At 43.4% G+C, this 15,970-nt stretch overlaps 1 protein-coding gene across 2 annotated transcripts in view; it reads left to right on the forward strand.

Moving 5' to 3' along the window:
- SLC6A1 (solute carrier family 6 member 1) overlaps positions 1 to 12,615 on the forward strand; it is a 72,077-nt gene extending 59,462 nt beyond the window's left edge. For both annotated transcript variants that reach the window (XM_074550124.1, XM_074550125.1), the window contains exons 11-15: positions 2,880 to 3,011; positions 4,633 to 4,735; positions 5,816 to 5,916; positions 7,550 to 7,717; positions 10,219 to 12,615. In XM_074550124.1, the coding sequence (XP_074406225.1) occupies positions 2,880 to 3,011; positions 4,633 to 4,735; positions 5,816 to 5,916; positions 7,550 to 7,717; positions 10,219 to 10,323 (609 nt within the window). In that variant the 3' untranslated portion in view covers positions 10,324 to 12,615. The remainder of the gene's footprint in view (positions 1 to 2,879; positions 3,012 to 4,632; positions 4,736 to 5,815; positions 5,917 to 7,549; positions 7,718 to 10,218) is intronic.
- Positions 12,616 to 15,970: the final 3,355 nt, after the last annotated feature.

Genomic DNA, 15,970 nt, shown 5'->3' on the forward strand with positions numbered 1-15,970 from the left:
AGCTTTTGTATTTTTTATATATTTGTAATCCTGCAGTTCTTCAGTGTATATAAAGATTATTATTTTATAATTTAGGATTTATTTAATAAATTTGGATTTATTTAATAATTTAGGATTATTTATTTTATAGTTTAGAATTCATTATTTTATGATTTGGAATCTATTTAATAAATTAGGATTATTTCTTTTATATTAGGATTGCTTTATATTATGATTTTTTCATATATTTAGCTTTTGTGTTTTGCATATGTTTGTAATCCTGCAGCTCTTCAGTGTATATAAAGATTATTTCTTTTATAATTTAGGATTTATTTAATAAATTAGGAATATTTCTTTTATATTAGGATTATTTTATAGTAGGATTTTTTTAATATATTCTTATAGCTTTTGTATTTTTCATATATTTGTAATCCTGCAGTTTTTCAGCGTATAACTCCAAACTCAGAGTGTCAGCTGGAAGTGGGGCAGGATGGTCCCTGGAATAATCAAATAAAGAATAGGAGGCACTCAGGAAAGTCTGAGTAAAAAAAATGATGCTTGAACACCTCTGCTCTTTCATGAACTGTTGGAAGCACATGAAAAATGGGCAGAAAATTTATTCTGCAGGCAAAAAGGAGCTTACCTTTGAAATATTCCCTGTTAAATCACAATGTTAAGAGTACCTGTGCATGTTCAGCTGTGTAGGAGACACTGGGATATGTTTTACAAGATGTGGATGCCACAGGAATTTCTGAAAGATCCAGAACTCACCACTGGAGCAAAAAGACACAGCACACATTTCATTTCAAGATCTGGAGTTAATTCAGTGGGCAGTGGGATGGTTACTGAGGATATTCTGAGTTTCGATGTGCTCTGAAATCACTTCCCAAAGGAAAGGATCACCAATTTATTGGTTCAGGCTGTACCAAAGCTCTGGGTGGGATCTAAAAACTGGAAATGAAGGAGGAGGCTCAAACCCTGGGGTTTGCAAACCCAAGATATTCTCTGTCTAGACCAAACTATTAAATAATTAACACATGGAATCATTAGAAATGTTGACTGTGACACAAATAAAAAAGCACAGAGCATGAGAGAAAACTCTTTAGAAATAACTCTGTCCAACAAAACCTTTTGTTAGTCAGTGCTAATTTTAATACAGAGAAGAGCCCCAGTGGCAGCACTCAGGAGAGCACCCTGCCTTATTTCACCCTGCCTTATTTCACCCTGCCTTATTTCACAAGGAATATTTGGAGGATTTGGGAAGTCCCCCCTGGCTGCTGAACTCTTGGATCATTTTCAGGAGCCCAGTCTGGGTAGATGTGTTAATTTATTTGCAATCAGCTCCAGTTGTAAAAGCAGCAGCTCCCAGTGCCTAGCACAGCCCTCCCAGCACGTAAAGGAATGTGGATTTACTGCCTTAGCACTGGACCAGTCTCCCAGGAGTGAAAATCCATCATTTTCTACAAATCCAAGCTGCCTTCAGCCTGTGAACACAAAAAGACCAAGGAGGGTATTTTATCCTAGGAGATGAAAGGAAGTTGAAAATTTACACTTTTTATTCCTTTGTTTTTCAGCGAGCTTCAGGCTTGACATTAAAACCCACTGCTCATTCTGGGGGGGAAACTGCTGTGAAAAATTGGGTCAGAAATATTCTTGAAAGCATTTGTCTCTAGGCAACTAACAGCTGAGGAAGGTGGTCTAATATTATTAAAAGGAATATGTATCTACAGGCTGTCATGCTCTCTGCATTTTCTGTCTGTCACTGAAACATTTCATCCACTCCAATTTACAGGAGCTGTAACCATTGGTTGAATTCTACTTGCTCTGCTGAAAATTAATAAAACTTTACTCATCTTCTGCTTTTCATATTCCAGCCACCATAATGATAACATTTATCTGAATATATACACAAAAAAAGATTCTGGAGTGTGGTCATTTGGAGGACACAGCCTCAACAAAAAATGTTTTCTGGGAATACAGAGAATATTTGATTTATTACATATGAGAATCGTATGAGAATCTTTAACCTTCTGTGTGAAGCATTATTCTGGCTAGACATTCTCTGTATGTTGGCTTTCTTGTATTACAGAAAAAAGAAGTTTATTTTGTAAATCACATAAAAAAGAAGTTTATTTTGTGGGATTGAGGCACCAAAGCCCTCAACTGTATGTTCATCATCTTTATTACAAATAAGAGCAGTTTCTGTTCACAGAGCGAAAGCAACAGTTCACAGCTCAGAATTTTGAGTGTTCTTCGAGCTGGAATTCTTTTTACACAGATCATATTTCAGCCACCATAATGATAACATTTATCTGAATATATACACACAGAGGGATTCTGGAGTGTGGCCATTTGGAGGACACAGCCTCAACAAAAAAATGTTTTCTGGGGACACAGAGAATATTTGATTTATTACACATAAGAACCATATGAGAATCTTTAACCTTCTGTGTGAAGCACCAATCTGGTTAGACATTCTCTGTGTGTTGGCTGTCTTGTATGACATAAAAAAGAACTTTTTTATGTGATTTACAAAATAAACAAGTTTATTTTGTGGGATTGAGGGACGAAAGCCCTCAACTTAAGGTTTATCAACTTTATTACAAAAAAAGAGCAGTTTCTGTTCACAGAGCGAAAGCAACAGTTCATAGCTCAGAATTTTGAGTGCTCCTCGAGCTGGAAATCTTTTTGCACAGATCTCTTTGGACAGAACCAAGGATATTCAGCAGCAGAGCTTCCGCTGCAGTCAAGCGAATTTTCCCTTCTCGCTGGACGGCTGCAGCCTCAGGCCAGCCAAGGGTCCAATCACAAACTGCTCCCCAAAACCCCACGCTGGGCTCTGCAGTGTGTTTTGTGTCCAGCCGGGCTCTGCAGTGTGTTCTGTGTCCCTTTCCCTGCAGTTCTGCACCGTGGAAGGGTTCATCACTGCCCTGGTGGACGAGTTCCCCAAGCTGCTGCGCAACCGCCGCGAGCTCTTCATCGCCGTGGTGTGCATCGTGTCCTACGTGATAGGGCTGTCCAACATCACTCAGGTACTGCTCCCCGGGGCTGCCTCTGCCCTGCTGCACCCTTCTCCTTCCCCAGCCAGGAATCTCTGCCAGCCCCCCTGGATTGTCAGGGATTGGCGCTCAATGGGGTTGGGCAGTTAAAGCGTAGAGCGCCATTGAGATTTTAGCTTTGATATTTTGATTTGTATTTATGATTTATATTAATATCATTTCTTTTATATTAGGATTGTTTTGCTTTTATACATTTAGTTATTGTATATTTTATATACTTGTACTCCTGCCGCTCTTTAATGTAAACTCCAAACTCAAAGTCATGCATCCCTCAGGTACTGCTCCCTGCTCCACCATTCTCCTTCCCCAGCCCAGCCACGAATCTCTGCCAGCCCCTGGATTGTCAGGGATTGCTGCTCGGCAAGGTTTGGGCAGTTAAAGCATAGAACGCACTTTAGATTTTAGCTTTGATCTTTTTATTTGTATTTATCATTTATATTAATATAATTCTTTTATATTAGGGTTGCTTTGCTTTTATATATTTAGCTTTCCTATTTTTCATCTATTTATACTCCTGCTGTTCTTAGTGTAAACTCCAAACTCCACACCCACTGTCAGCTGCAGCTTGCCTGTCGGTGTTGCTCCCATAAACTCAAAGTGGTGTTGGCTGAGCAGCCCCTCTCAGGAGCTGCATGAAGGGGCAGTGCCTGATTTTATCCAGCTCTGTGTGCTCCTGCTGGCTGGGACTGCCTCACACAGAAATCACACGTGTGGGAGGGGAGAAAACACAGCACAAATCCCCCTTGTAGCTGATATTTACTGCAAATCAAGCAGCAACTTCCTGAGTGTCAGTGGGAATGATGCCTGAGCATTTTAGCTTGTATATATTTAATTTATTGGTACTCCTGCAGTTCTTTAGTGTGTAACTCCAAACCCCACACCCAGTGTCAGCTGCAGCTTTCCCATTTGGGGCACACACAGCAATTCCTCTCCAGGCCTGGCAATCAAGGACACCTCACTGCCTCAGGGCCAGAGATGGGAACAAAAGGGACTTGGGGGGAGCAAACTGGGGCTCAATGACTTCATTACCTGCAGCTGGAATTGGCAGATTAACCCCAATGTGCAAATGGACCAAACTTATAAAAGTATAAAAACCTGTGAAACATTGTCCTTTTTGGGTGTAGCCCCTGGGGGGTTTCATCTGCCCTAAATGTACCTGCAGGCCCTTCAATAAACAGAACTGCTTTTTATTCCCTTAATTCTGGCTGGCCTCTGGTTTTAGGTAGTCCCAAAAAGGCCTTACCTGGGTGTCCCCTGCAGGACTCAGGGGACAGCAAAATGCACATCCCCACATTCCTACAGTCCAAAAAGTGGCAGCTGGAGATGTTGACTTTGCAAACTCTTTGAGGGAAATTATTAATTATTATATTATAATTAAATTACCAAATAAATAGCAAAGAGCGAAATTAAACTTTTCAGTTTAGACAGCAGAAATCTTAATTTTGTCAGGATTGACCTCAAGCCTTAAAAAAATTTACCCTGTTTAATTCACACTAATAGGCCCCTAACCTACCCGCTGCTGCTAGTTTGTATGTTACATTTTGAAGCTGGAGGCCTTGCTCTATTTTTCATACTTTTTTTTTTTGCATTTCAGGGTGGAATTTACGTGTTTAAGCTTTTTGACTACTACTCTGCCAGTGGAATGAGTCTCTTGTTCCTTGTATTCTTTGAGTGCATCTCGATATCCTGGTGCTATGGTAAACAGCCTGTTTGTGTTTTTCCCTGAGCTTTACACACCCTGAGGATAATTCATCCTCTGATCTGTGGTTGATGTGCACGTGCTGGGGTGGAACTGAAAGTGGCCTTGGTTTCTGTGGATAGAATTCAAAGTTGGCTTGTGGAAGGTGCTGCTGCCTTTTAAACACCCAGCCTAGCGGCCTGGGAGCCATGAAGAGTTTCAGGAATATTAAAAGGGTGATATTTCATCTCTTTTCCTGTCCAACTCCCTTGGGAAGCCTGGATCTTCAGAGGTTTTGGATACATATTGTCTCAGGACTCTTGGGATTTGTAATATTTCGTTTTTCCAGAAATTCTCTCACTCCAGGTTCCTGCAGTGAGCCAGGCTCCCTGGTCAGTTAGGGAATAATCACCTTAAATATCCACAACCTGAACCCAGCAAATGGAAAAATACATCAAAACTCTCCCAGAAATCACAGAATATCCTGAGCTGGAAGGGACCCCACAAGGGACTTAAGTGGATGGTCCACACAGGGCTTGGAATTGTCAGCTCCAGGCTCTGGCCATGAAGAAATCAGAGCCATGAATTGGTGACAGACACAGCTTTGGGAGAGCAGCAGCAGCAGGATGTTGCTCACATTAATTCAAAGTAAATGTGAAATTAATCAGGGGCCCTCTGATTTCAGCTCCACCTCTGCCCATCCATGGTGGGCACTGCAACAGAGCTGGTCAGTGCTGGGATGGGTTTGGGGTGGTTATAATTGTAAAATACACCCTAAATTTCTCATCCTAATGTGACCTAGAGTTGGAATCAATCAAGGCTGTTTCTTGCATCTGACCATCCCATGTAAAACTTCTTCATCTGGCATGGGTGTAAGTTTGCTAGTCACTATTTAATAAATTATGATGTGGAAGAGTGAGAACAGGTGATTTTTGGTGCTTTTGAGCTTGCACATTTTTTGCCTTGAGGAAAAGTTGAGATCTTTGTAGAGCTTCCAAATATAATCATAATTTATGGCTATATCTCTCAGAACCACTGACCTTCCCATCAGCTCCACTACCTGACCTGTTCCTGTGCTGTTTCTTATTTCTTCACCCAGGTGTTAATAGATTTTATGACAACATCCAAGAGATGGTGGGATACAGACCCTGCATCTGGTGGAAACTCTGCTGGTCCTTTTTCACTCCTATCATTGTGGCAGTAAGGAACAAACTTTTATTTTCTGGTTGAAAGGATGTAAATGAGGTTCATATCAGTTCTGCCCTCATCCCTTTTTTAAGGATTTGAGCAATGTCATTGAAGGCAATAGCCAAAAAACATTCCAGGAAGATTTTGCCCCAAAAAGAGAAGCTGAGATTTTTATTGGATCTCTGGAAATGCTCAAGAGGTTAAATGGCAGACTTAGAAAATTGTAAGGAACAAATTTTGACCTTTTTTTTTTTTTTGTGTGTGTGGGTGCTCTAAAATAGAATTTAGCAATCTAAAACCTAAATTTTCCACATACACAAAAATGCCAACATTCTGTAAACTGAATTTCTCCACGAGCCCTTCTGGTGACAGAGCAGGTTCTAAACTCTTGTTCTTCCCTCATAGCATTCTCTGGAATATATCCATCATTTTATACTACATTGCTGTGGGTTTTCTGGCAATCTCTGCAAAGATTCTGTACTGGAAACCACAGAACAGCTTTTTCCTGATCCTAAACTTTACCCAGTTAATCCCATTCAGTACTTTGTGAAGTAGTAAGCAAAGAAATGTAAATGTACTGCACATACACTGAACCCAGATGCAATCTAACAAACTATTACGTATAAACCAGCATTTAACCAGAGAAAAGCAAATGAGGAGCACTAAAAAGACACAGAAATGTGCTCATGTTGAGGGTTCCTCGAGTCCTCCCTTCCCAGATCAAGGCAGATTTCATTTTTGTGAAAAACAAGCATTCAGGAAGGCGTAAGAGATGCATTTTATTTTAGTGGCACAGGAGGAAGGTGCCCAACATTGTCAGACTGGCCAGATTTGTGAAGTCCTCAGCAGAATGTGCTGCCCAGCCCAGCTCAGAGCAGGGATGAGAATCTGCCTCTGGGGATCTGCAGGGAATTTGCAGAGCAAATGAGAACGAGCCCCCTGTCTCCTGGTTCACTTCAGCAGGTTTTCCTGGCTGCTTTAGCCATTTGAGACAGGCCAGCACAGGAGATTTTCCTGGGAATAGCCCATGGAATTCTGTGTCTGCAGGGCATTGTTGGAGAGCAGCCCAAAATCAGCATGGGTGCTGCTGCTCAATGGCACAATGGGGACATGTGCGTGGTGCCATTGAGCAGCAGCACCCACGTTGCTTTGGGGTTCCAGGTATTCCCAGGATCCCTGTTGGGTTGCTTTTGTGTTCCAGCTATTCCCAGGATCCCTGTTGGGTTGCTTTTGGGTTCCAGCTATTCCCAGGATCCCTACTGGGTTGCTTTTGGGTTCCAGCTATTCCCAGGATCCCTGTTGGGTTGCTTTTGGTTCCAGCTATTCCCAGGATCCCTATTGGGTTGCTTTTGGGTTCCAGCTATTCCCAGGATCCCTACTGGGTTGCTTTTGGGTTCCAGCTATTCCCAGGGTCCCTATTTTCCCCAGCAGCCCCTTTCCCTCTGGCTCTGTGCAGGTTATCCCAGGAATTTACTGCTCCCAGCAGCACACCTGGATTGTCCGAGGGGCAGGTTGATGTGTGAAAACACAGCTTTGAGGTGAAACATTCATTTTGGCAAAAAGCATCTTGGGAAGCTGCAGAAGAACTCTTGAAGCCAGAACTCTGTGGGAACCTGACCCCAAACCCTCCCTTCTGCTTTTGCAGGGAGTGTTCATCTTCAGTGCTGTGCAGATGACCCCGCTGACCATGGGCAGCTACGTGTTCCCAAAATGGGGCCAGGGGGTGGGCTGGTTCATGGCCCTGTCCTCTATGGTGCTGATTCCTGGCTACATGGCATACATGTTCCTCACCCTGAAAGGATCCCTAAAACAGGTACGTCTGCCTGTCCCAACCCCCTTGGTGTGGTGCTTGTGGGGTGCCCAGGTGAAGGGAGGAATGATGAATCTGACTCCATGTTTTTAGAAAGATTTATTATTTTAAGATACTGTATTATATATTAAGATTCTATTTAAATATATATTATGTCATATTATATTATATTATATTATATTATATTACATTACATTACATTACATTATATTATATTATATTATATATACTAATCTATACTAAAGAATACAGGAAAGGATGCAGAAAGAAGGTTAAAAACATAATAATGAAAACTCCTGACTCCTTCCAGTGCCTCGACACAGCTTGACCCTGATTAGCCATTAAGTCAAAACAATTCACATGAAACCAATGGAACAATCACCTGTGGGTAAACAATCTCCAAACACATTCCACATGAGCACAGCACAGGAGAAGCAAATGAGATAAGAATTGTTTTCCTTTTTACTCTGAGGCTTTTCAGCTTCCCAGGAGAAAAATCCTGGGCCAAGGGATTTTTCAGAAAAGGTGACTGCCACATATTCCACATATGAGCACAACACAGGAGAAGCAAATGAGATAAGAATTGTATTTCTTTTTTCTCTGAGGCTTCTCGGCTTCTCAGGGATTTTTCAGAAAATATGACTGCCACACCTTGGCACCTGTGCAATCAAAGATTGCTGGGCACTTCTTTCCTGTCATCTATTTCCCCCTCAGTTATTTTGCTTTGAGCTAAAAAAAAAACCCCAAAACATAAAAGTGCCAGCCAAATAGAAGAGACTGTCTGAGCCATCTGTTGCTGAGCACAATTCCCCACGTTCCACAGGCTCCTTATCTCTGCTCTGGCAGCTGCAGACACTTGGCATTCCCGCTCCCCACACCTAGAAACCAGAGGAGAGGTTGGCAAATTATGGAAATTTGTCCTGATTAATGCCAGACACGCGGCCGTGGATCGTGGCAGGGGATGCTCTGGGGAGCTGGAATCAGAATCAGGGGCTGAGCTCCAAAACGGTGGGACTGCAGAGTCTGCTCAGTGACCCTGCTCCGCATGCCCCTGATGGCCCCCAGGGCTGCAGCTCCTGCGTTCCACCTGCCCTGCTCTGCTGCAGCCGGGAGGGAGGACATGGAACACCTTGGGAAAACCTCCCTTGAGCCTTTATTTAGGGGGTTTCTGTGAGCAGTCACTTTGTAATGAACATTAGGGGCTTTTCTTCATTGCTCTCAGCCTCCCTGACTGCTCCTTTTGAAAAGAACGTAACACTTCTCATGGAAGACAGTCTTTTTTTCACTCGGTTTTTATTTCACTCAGTTTTTATTTCACTCAGTTCTGAGGTCCTCAGAGATGTGCTGCTAAAGGGGTGGGAGATATTGACCCCAATATTGCCCCACACACCATTCAGGAACCCCCCACAATCACCACACCTCGTTTTTTCAGTCTGGGTGGATCCTCAGTTTTCCCTCTCCAGCTCCTCCTGTACACACAGCCAGATCTCCAGCCCAAGAACTGAAACACTCTGTGATTGTGGCAACCAAAGACTGCCAAAAGGAATTTGTCAGAACTTCTGGAATATTCTAAAATCAGCTGACAGGGACATCTTTGCAAAGGGCTGGATGATCTTAAGCAGAATTGACGAGTGATGCCTCATGAAATGCTCAGATCTTGATCCAAATATTTGTCTTCAGCAAATATTGAAGGACTCAGTGAGGCTTTAAAGGAGTCTGCACAAAAAAAATCTGGGTTTTGATTTTTTTTGTGTTTCCCCCCCTGCCTGTTCTTAGCTCCTACATTTTGAATAGATCTCCCTTGGTCTTATGGAAACTTTTAGGTGCAAAAGGAGAACTGTTGCCCTAAAATACAGTTGCTCTTTGTGGAGGGTTGTGTGAGACCATGGTAAAAGTTCCTCATCTCAGCCTTATTGTGGATTGAGGTCGTATTTTTGAAAGCATTGATAAATTATTATTATTAAGTGAGGGGAGAGCCCGCACCAGTGAGAGGCTCTGAGGAGCCAAACTGGGATTTCTTTTGAGATATAAGAGAGATTTCTTTTGAGATAGAAGAGAGATTTCTTTGAGATATATTCTCTGCCATGAGCTGGGCAGAGAAGCTGAAGGAACAGAGAGGACAAAAGGACGAGGAAAGACAGAATAGGAATAAAACACTCTAAAACACTGGTTTATCCCTGGAGGAACTCTCAGTTCTCCTGGGGAGATGCCCATCACTGTGGTGCCCACTGCAGTGCTGCCCACTGGGATCACAGCAGAGCCTCTCCTCATTTATTTTCCCCAGGAAAGCTCCTTGTAGGCACCCAGGGTTTTCCAGCTCCTCCTGTCACCTTCAGGACAGAGCTGGAATTCCGTTTAGTAGAAGTGGCTCACTGCTGGTCCCTGGCAAGATAGGTGGCTGTAAAGAATTTTCTGTAAATATTTAGGAAAAAAATAAAAATAAAAAGAGTAAGGTTAGAAAGAGTTTTTTGGCCGCCTCACATTTACTGTTGTCCTTTGAACAGCGCATCCAAGTGATGATTCAGCCAAGTGAAGACATCACCCACCCTGAGAACGGGCCAGACCAGGCCCAACAGAGCAACTCTGCCAACAAAGAAGCCTACATCTAAACTCCTCTCTCGTCCGAGTACCGCTCCTCCTCCAGAAAAACAAAAAATATGGTTGAATATGACCACAAATTCACATCTGAGAATATAATTACCTACCTCTAGTGGCAAAAAAAAAAAAAAATAAAAATACATATTAAAAAAAAAAAAAAGAGGAAAAAAAAAAGCAACAAGGTCATCTCCACTCCGAGGGAATCGCCATGGGTTCGATCCAGCCGTCGCGAGCTCAGATGTTTGACAGTGTTTTTGTGTTCTCCAGCAATCCACAGACTGTTAATGTTTTTATCCTTTCACAATGATAGTTGCATACCTTGGAATTTGTAAATTGATGTGCCAAGACCTTTTTAATCTACCTTTTAGCACGACTATTTGAAGTTTTGTGCTGCTGATTTTTAGTAGTTGATCACTATTTCTTACCGCTGAATCCCAAGACTGTTATTTCTGACTTCGCAGGGGTAAAATTAAGTTTGGAGTTGTTTTGTACAAAAAGAGAACGGAGTATTTTGTAAACAAGTGATTTCCAGTGCAAAAGTCTGCCCTTAAAATTTGTTCCAGCTGAGGCCATTTGAGGGGGGAAGAGACTCTTCCTTCAATTAACAGCAGGCACAGCCTTTATAAACATTCCTAGTGCAAAAATTGAGTTGTTTGTGGCAGAGCAGCCCAGGCCAAACACGCTGGCTGTGCTCAGCCTTTCAGGGTGACTTTCAAGCAAGGTCATAAATTTCCTTAAAAGCACATATCTTGCTTCTTATAAAAAGAAGATATCTGCGTTAGAATCAATGTTAGAGGCATAAATACGACTTTTAACTTTTTTAGCAAAGCAATAGCCGAGAGCTCTTAGAGATTCCCAGGAGTAAAATACAAAGTATTTGCCATTCAAGCTCAGACTCCCTGAGCTTTTATCATGCTGTTATCACTCTACTATTGCATTGCCACCGAAATAGAAACCAAACCAAGATCAAAGTGAGTTCCAACGTAGGGCTTGATTGAACCTGCCCGAGAACTCCCCCAGCTCCCACCCCAAACGCCAGCACCTTGAGAGCAGTGGGATTTCCATCTCCAGGGGCTGGGTGGTGCTGAGGGCACGAGGGAGAGCTCTTGGATCCCCTGCAATCCCACTCTGGGCTCCGGCCAGCCCCTGGAAGTTCTCCCTGTGAGGGGAATGCAGCGGGAGCCCCGCTCGGCATTTCTCGTTTGGCAGCTATAAGATAAGACAGGCACGGAGGCTTTTTATTTTGGTTTTTTTTTTTTTTCTTTTGGGAGGGTGATGTTTGATTGTAAATGACTGTGACAGAACTGTGCAATGAAAAACATGCTTTTCAGCAAACTCTTTTTGTGCACCGTACGATGTTAGATAGCACAATTTATGTAGAACTACTACGTGGAAAACAAAAAAACAAAAAAAAACATGTTACCTGTGAATGTTGGGTTTTTCGTTGTTCTCGTCTGAAGGTGACAAACATGTTCTTGCAATAAGGTATTATTCTCAGAATGTCAAGCACATTATGTAGAAATAATATATATATATAATACACACGTATTTCAAACTACATCCTAAACTCTCAGAGTATGTTGGGTAGGTTCTAAACTGTTTCATACCTAGGTCAAATGTAAAATACTACGAGATCTAAGCTCCATCCTAAATGGCCATAGCTGAGATGCAAACGTCCTGTAAGTCTTTGGGATTTAGAGGAACCCCTACATCCTCCACAGACATCACACGTGATACATCATACTTGTGAATTTCATTAGACTAAGGGTAAAAACTCCGACTTTCTCTTTATTGTTTAATGTAACCGAGTCCCATGTTGTTCTAAGAAAAATGCAGTATTTAATGTTTGATTGTAAACAATTATGACAGATGTTTGACAGACCTGCTCTTTAGCAAAAAGCTGTACAAACGTTATCACATAGCACAAACTAGTGTTGTAGAACTACTGTGTGTAAACTGTGAATAGCTGTATCTTTTTTGTAGTACTTGCCCTGAAAAAGAAAGATTATTGTATGATCATATATGCTTTTTGCAATAAGGAAATATCCAACACCAAGCAAATCTATCTCTATATAAAAATATATATGTAATATATACATATTCAAAAATATATACAGAGCCTGTTTAAAAGAGTACAGTATTATTTAGTAAATTGCAACCTGTTCTATGGACCAAATGTAAAATATTTATAAATTAAGATGCATTTTAAATGTCTATAAACGGTGTCATAATTAAAGCACGATTGTTATGTAAGTTTCCAAGAGTTTAGAGGAAAAAGAATAAAGGTTATATTATACATTAAATCCAGAATTTTGCAGTCTTTCATTGGACAAACCCAATCTGTGCTATTTTCCAGTTCCAAATGTGTCATTTATATAAAAATATCCTTTAAATACCAAAACGCTGTATCCCACTTGTGGTGTGTATAATTAATCCACGCTATTCCTACAATGTAATTAGTATGTGCATACATTATACAGGGAGCTTAAGAGGTGACAGTTAATAGCCCTTCCTGGCATCCTGCTGCTTTCATTCTCCTGCGGGAAGATGGCAGAGCGAGCTCCAAGAAAAGGAAAAAAAACGGATTTTGGAATGTTTCGGACGGTTCCTCGGGTGCACTGCTGTGAGCTGCAGCACCTCCCTGGTTTTGGAGCCATCCCAATGCTGGATACTCCCCAGGCAGATGATCCATGGCCCCCAAAAGCTCCGAGCTCCTGCCCCAGCTGCCCTGGTGGGGTGGGAAGACGAGGAGAAGACGCGGAGAAGAAGAAATCGCGTCGCGGCCGCACCGCGGCTCCTGGGCTCGGGATTTAATTATCTGCCTGCAAAACTGGAGCAGGGCTCCATGCTGGGGAAGAGCCTGAGCAATTAGAGGGCCTGATTAGAGTGGAAAAGGCTCCCCAGAGAGGCGTCTGGAAGCACAGCCTCCGAGCACCGAGCGCTGGCCTTCGCGAGGAGCGCACGGCGAGGGCGCGGCCGGGAGGGGAGGGGAGGTCCCAGACTGTTCTGGAAAAGGGGAGGCAGCAATTTTGGGAATACAGAGGGGAATGGGAAGGAAATGGGAAAGGAAGAGGCCGAGGGCTGTCATTGCTGGCTGGGGGTGGTGGGAGGGCAGGGGGGCAGCAGGGGCTGAGGAGCAGGAAGCTACTTGGAGGATATTGCTTTAGCGCTGTGATATTTCCATGCTCTCCTGGAGGAATTTGCTCTCGCCGTGCTGCAGAAATCCCAACAGCAATTCAACAAGAAAAAATGCAAATAAGGTCACTTCTCCCCTCCAGGACTGCAGGATGCCCTGGGAGAAATCCATGTCCTTGCTCGTCAGGAGTACTAGTTCAGCTACATGTGCTTTTATTCTAAAATAACACTGTGTTGCTTTTGGGGGTTTTTTGTTTGTTTTAAGCCTGATTATTTCTGTTTTGTCCTGCTCAGGCCACGACAGCATTACAATTAACTGTTAGAACTGCTCAGCCCCCAGTGCTGGCTGGCTCTCGGGGGCTGGAAGCCAAAGGCAGGGTGATGCCATGGCACAGGGCAGCAGCTCCTGCTGCCGGCACCCCTCTGCGGGCACTGCCCAGTGGGCAGCGGCAAAAAGGGGCTGCACTAAAGCACTTGGACATCCACTTCCTGATCCCTTTCCCTCCAGGGTGGATTGGCTCCACTCCCAGGAAGAGGAGCCAGGGGGAGGTTGCACAGCACGGACAGACACCCACGGACAGACACACAGCAACACCAAATCCTCCCTCCCAGCGCACGAAGGGATCAGCTCAGAGCTGCAGCAGCTGCCAGCCGCTGTTTGCCTCTGCCAAAGCACCACAATTACCACTTTCACTGCTCAGGAAGGAAGGCACCAGCCTTTACATCCCAAAGGCTCTTTCCACTCCCCCCTCACTCTCCTTTCCCAGTTTCTTGCCCTGCTGGGGGTGTTTAAATAAACCAAATTAAAATAAGAAGGGAGGACGGAATTTACCCATATACAATTTTTCTTCTGCAATTTAAATTACTTCCTCTGAAGTCAAAAAATAAAACAAATTTTAAAAAATATTAAAGAACAAATGGGGTAAAGTGAAACAAAATATTCATCCCTTCACAGAGCTTGGTATCTCAAGAAGCTTGTCCAAGTATTTCCACTTCTTATTCCTGCCTTTACAGTTTGGGGCCAGTCAATAATCACATCACTCTTTCCTGCTCACACTTGATGGAGAATGGGCAAATTTCCTCTGTTTTCACAGAAATCCCATTAACTTTTAGCGTTGCATCATTGTGGTTTGTTCCTCCTTCTGACCACACACTACACCGGTGCTGTCATTCAGGATTTGTCATTATTTTTTAAATGTATGAATTGGTGAGAGGGAATTTTTCGCCTATTTAGAAGAGCCTGGAGTGCCAGGACACAGGGAATGGCTTCACACTGGCAAAGGGTAGGGTTAGGTGGATTTTAGGAAGGAATTCCAGCCCTGGCACAGGTGCCCATGGAAGCTGTGGCTGCCCTTGGATGCCTGGGAGTGTCCAAGGCCAGGCTGGGGCTTGGACAGTGGAAGGTGTCCCTGCCCATGGGATGATCTTTAAGGTCCTTTCCAACCCAAACCATCCTGTGATTCCACAGCTCCATGATTTTGCAGCTTCACATCTGATCACTTTTCCCCCCAGGTTTGCGAGCGGTCTCACATTCAGCTCAGTGGCAAATCCTGAGTGATTATTTTGGACTCTCAAGCAGGCTGAAGTAATCCTGTGAGTTATTTGTGAGTCATAAGTACATGCTGGTGCTAAATGTGTCCAACAGTGCCTAAGAGAAGGACAGGATGGATCAGGCATTGTCACCAGGACAAAAATTAATGTGTTTTGCCAGCAGTGGTGCTTTAGTCAGGCTGCAAGAGTTGCTTGATGTGCCTTTGGGGATCAGCAGCTGAGAGGTGGCTGCAAACAAAGTATCAGAGGGTAGAAAATAGCCAAAATGTTCATGTTCAATTGCAGGGAGTCTGGAGCTTCCCCTGCATTTCACCCACTTAGTGCTGGGAGGGGAATAGATGGAACAGAGTGAGTCGCTGCCTAATTCCCTTACATTGTATACTTCTTTTCCTTATAATTATTCTAAAGCAACCTGGGAATGTCTGAAAATGTTTAACTTACAAAAAGAAGCCTTGGAGGCCTGGTTCAGTCTAGGAAAAGGTTTTCCAGGCCCCGCTGGCACTGTCATTCACTGGCCACACCTTGTGCAGACACAGAGCTGCCGTTGCATCCCTGTGCTCCCCGTGCTGTGCCTTTGGGGATCAGCAGCTGAGAGGTGGCTACAAACAAAGTATCAGGGGGTAGAAAATAGCCAAAATGTTCATTTTCAATTGGAGAGAGTCTGGAGTTTCCCCTGCATTTCACCCACTTAGTGCTGGAAGGGGAATAAATGGAACAGAACAAGTCACTGCCTTATTCCCTTACATTGTGGACTTCCTGTTCCTTGTAATTATTCTAAAGCAACCTGGGAATGTCTGAAAATGTTTAACTTACAAAAAGAAGCCTTGGAGGCCTGGTTCAGTCTAGGAAAAGGTTTTCCAGGCCCCACTGGCACTGTCATTCACTGGCCACACCTTGTGCAGACACAGAGCTGCTGTTGCATCCCTGTGGGTGGAAAGGCTCCAAAAAGGAACCACAGCTCCTGCAGGGCAG

This window comes from Zonotrichia albicollis, chromosome 12, assembly GCF_047830755.1.
Source record: "Zonotrichia albicollis isolate bZonAlb1 chromosome 12, bZonAlb1.hap1, whole genome shotgun sequence".
Lineage (NCBI taxonomy): Eukaryota > Metazoa > Chordata > Aves > Passeriformes > Passerellidae > Zonotrichia > Zonotrichia albicollis.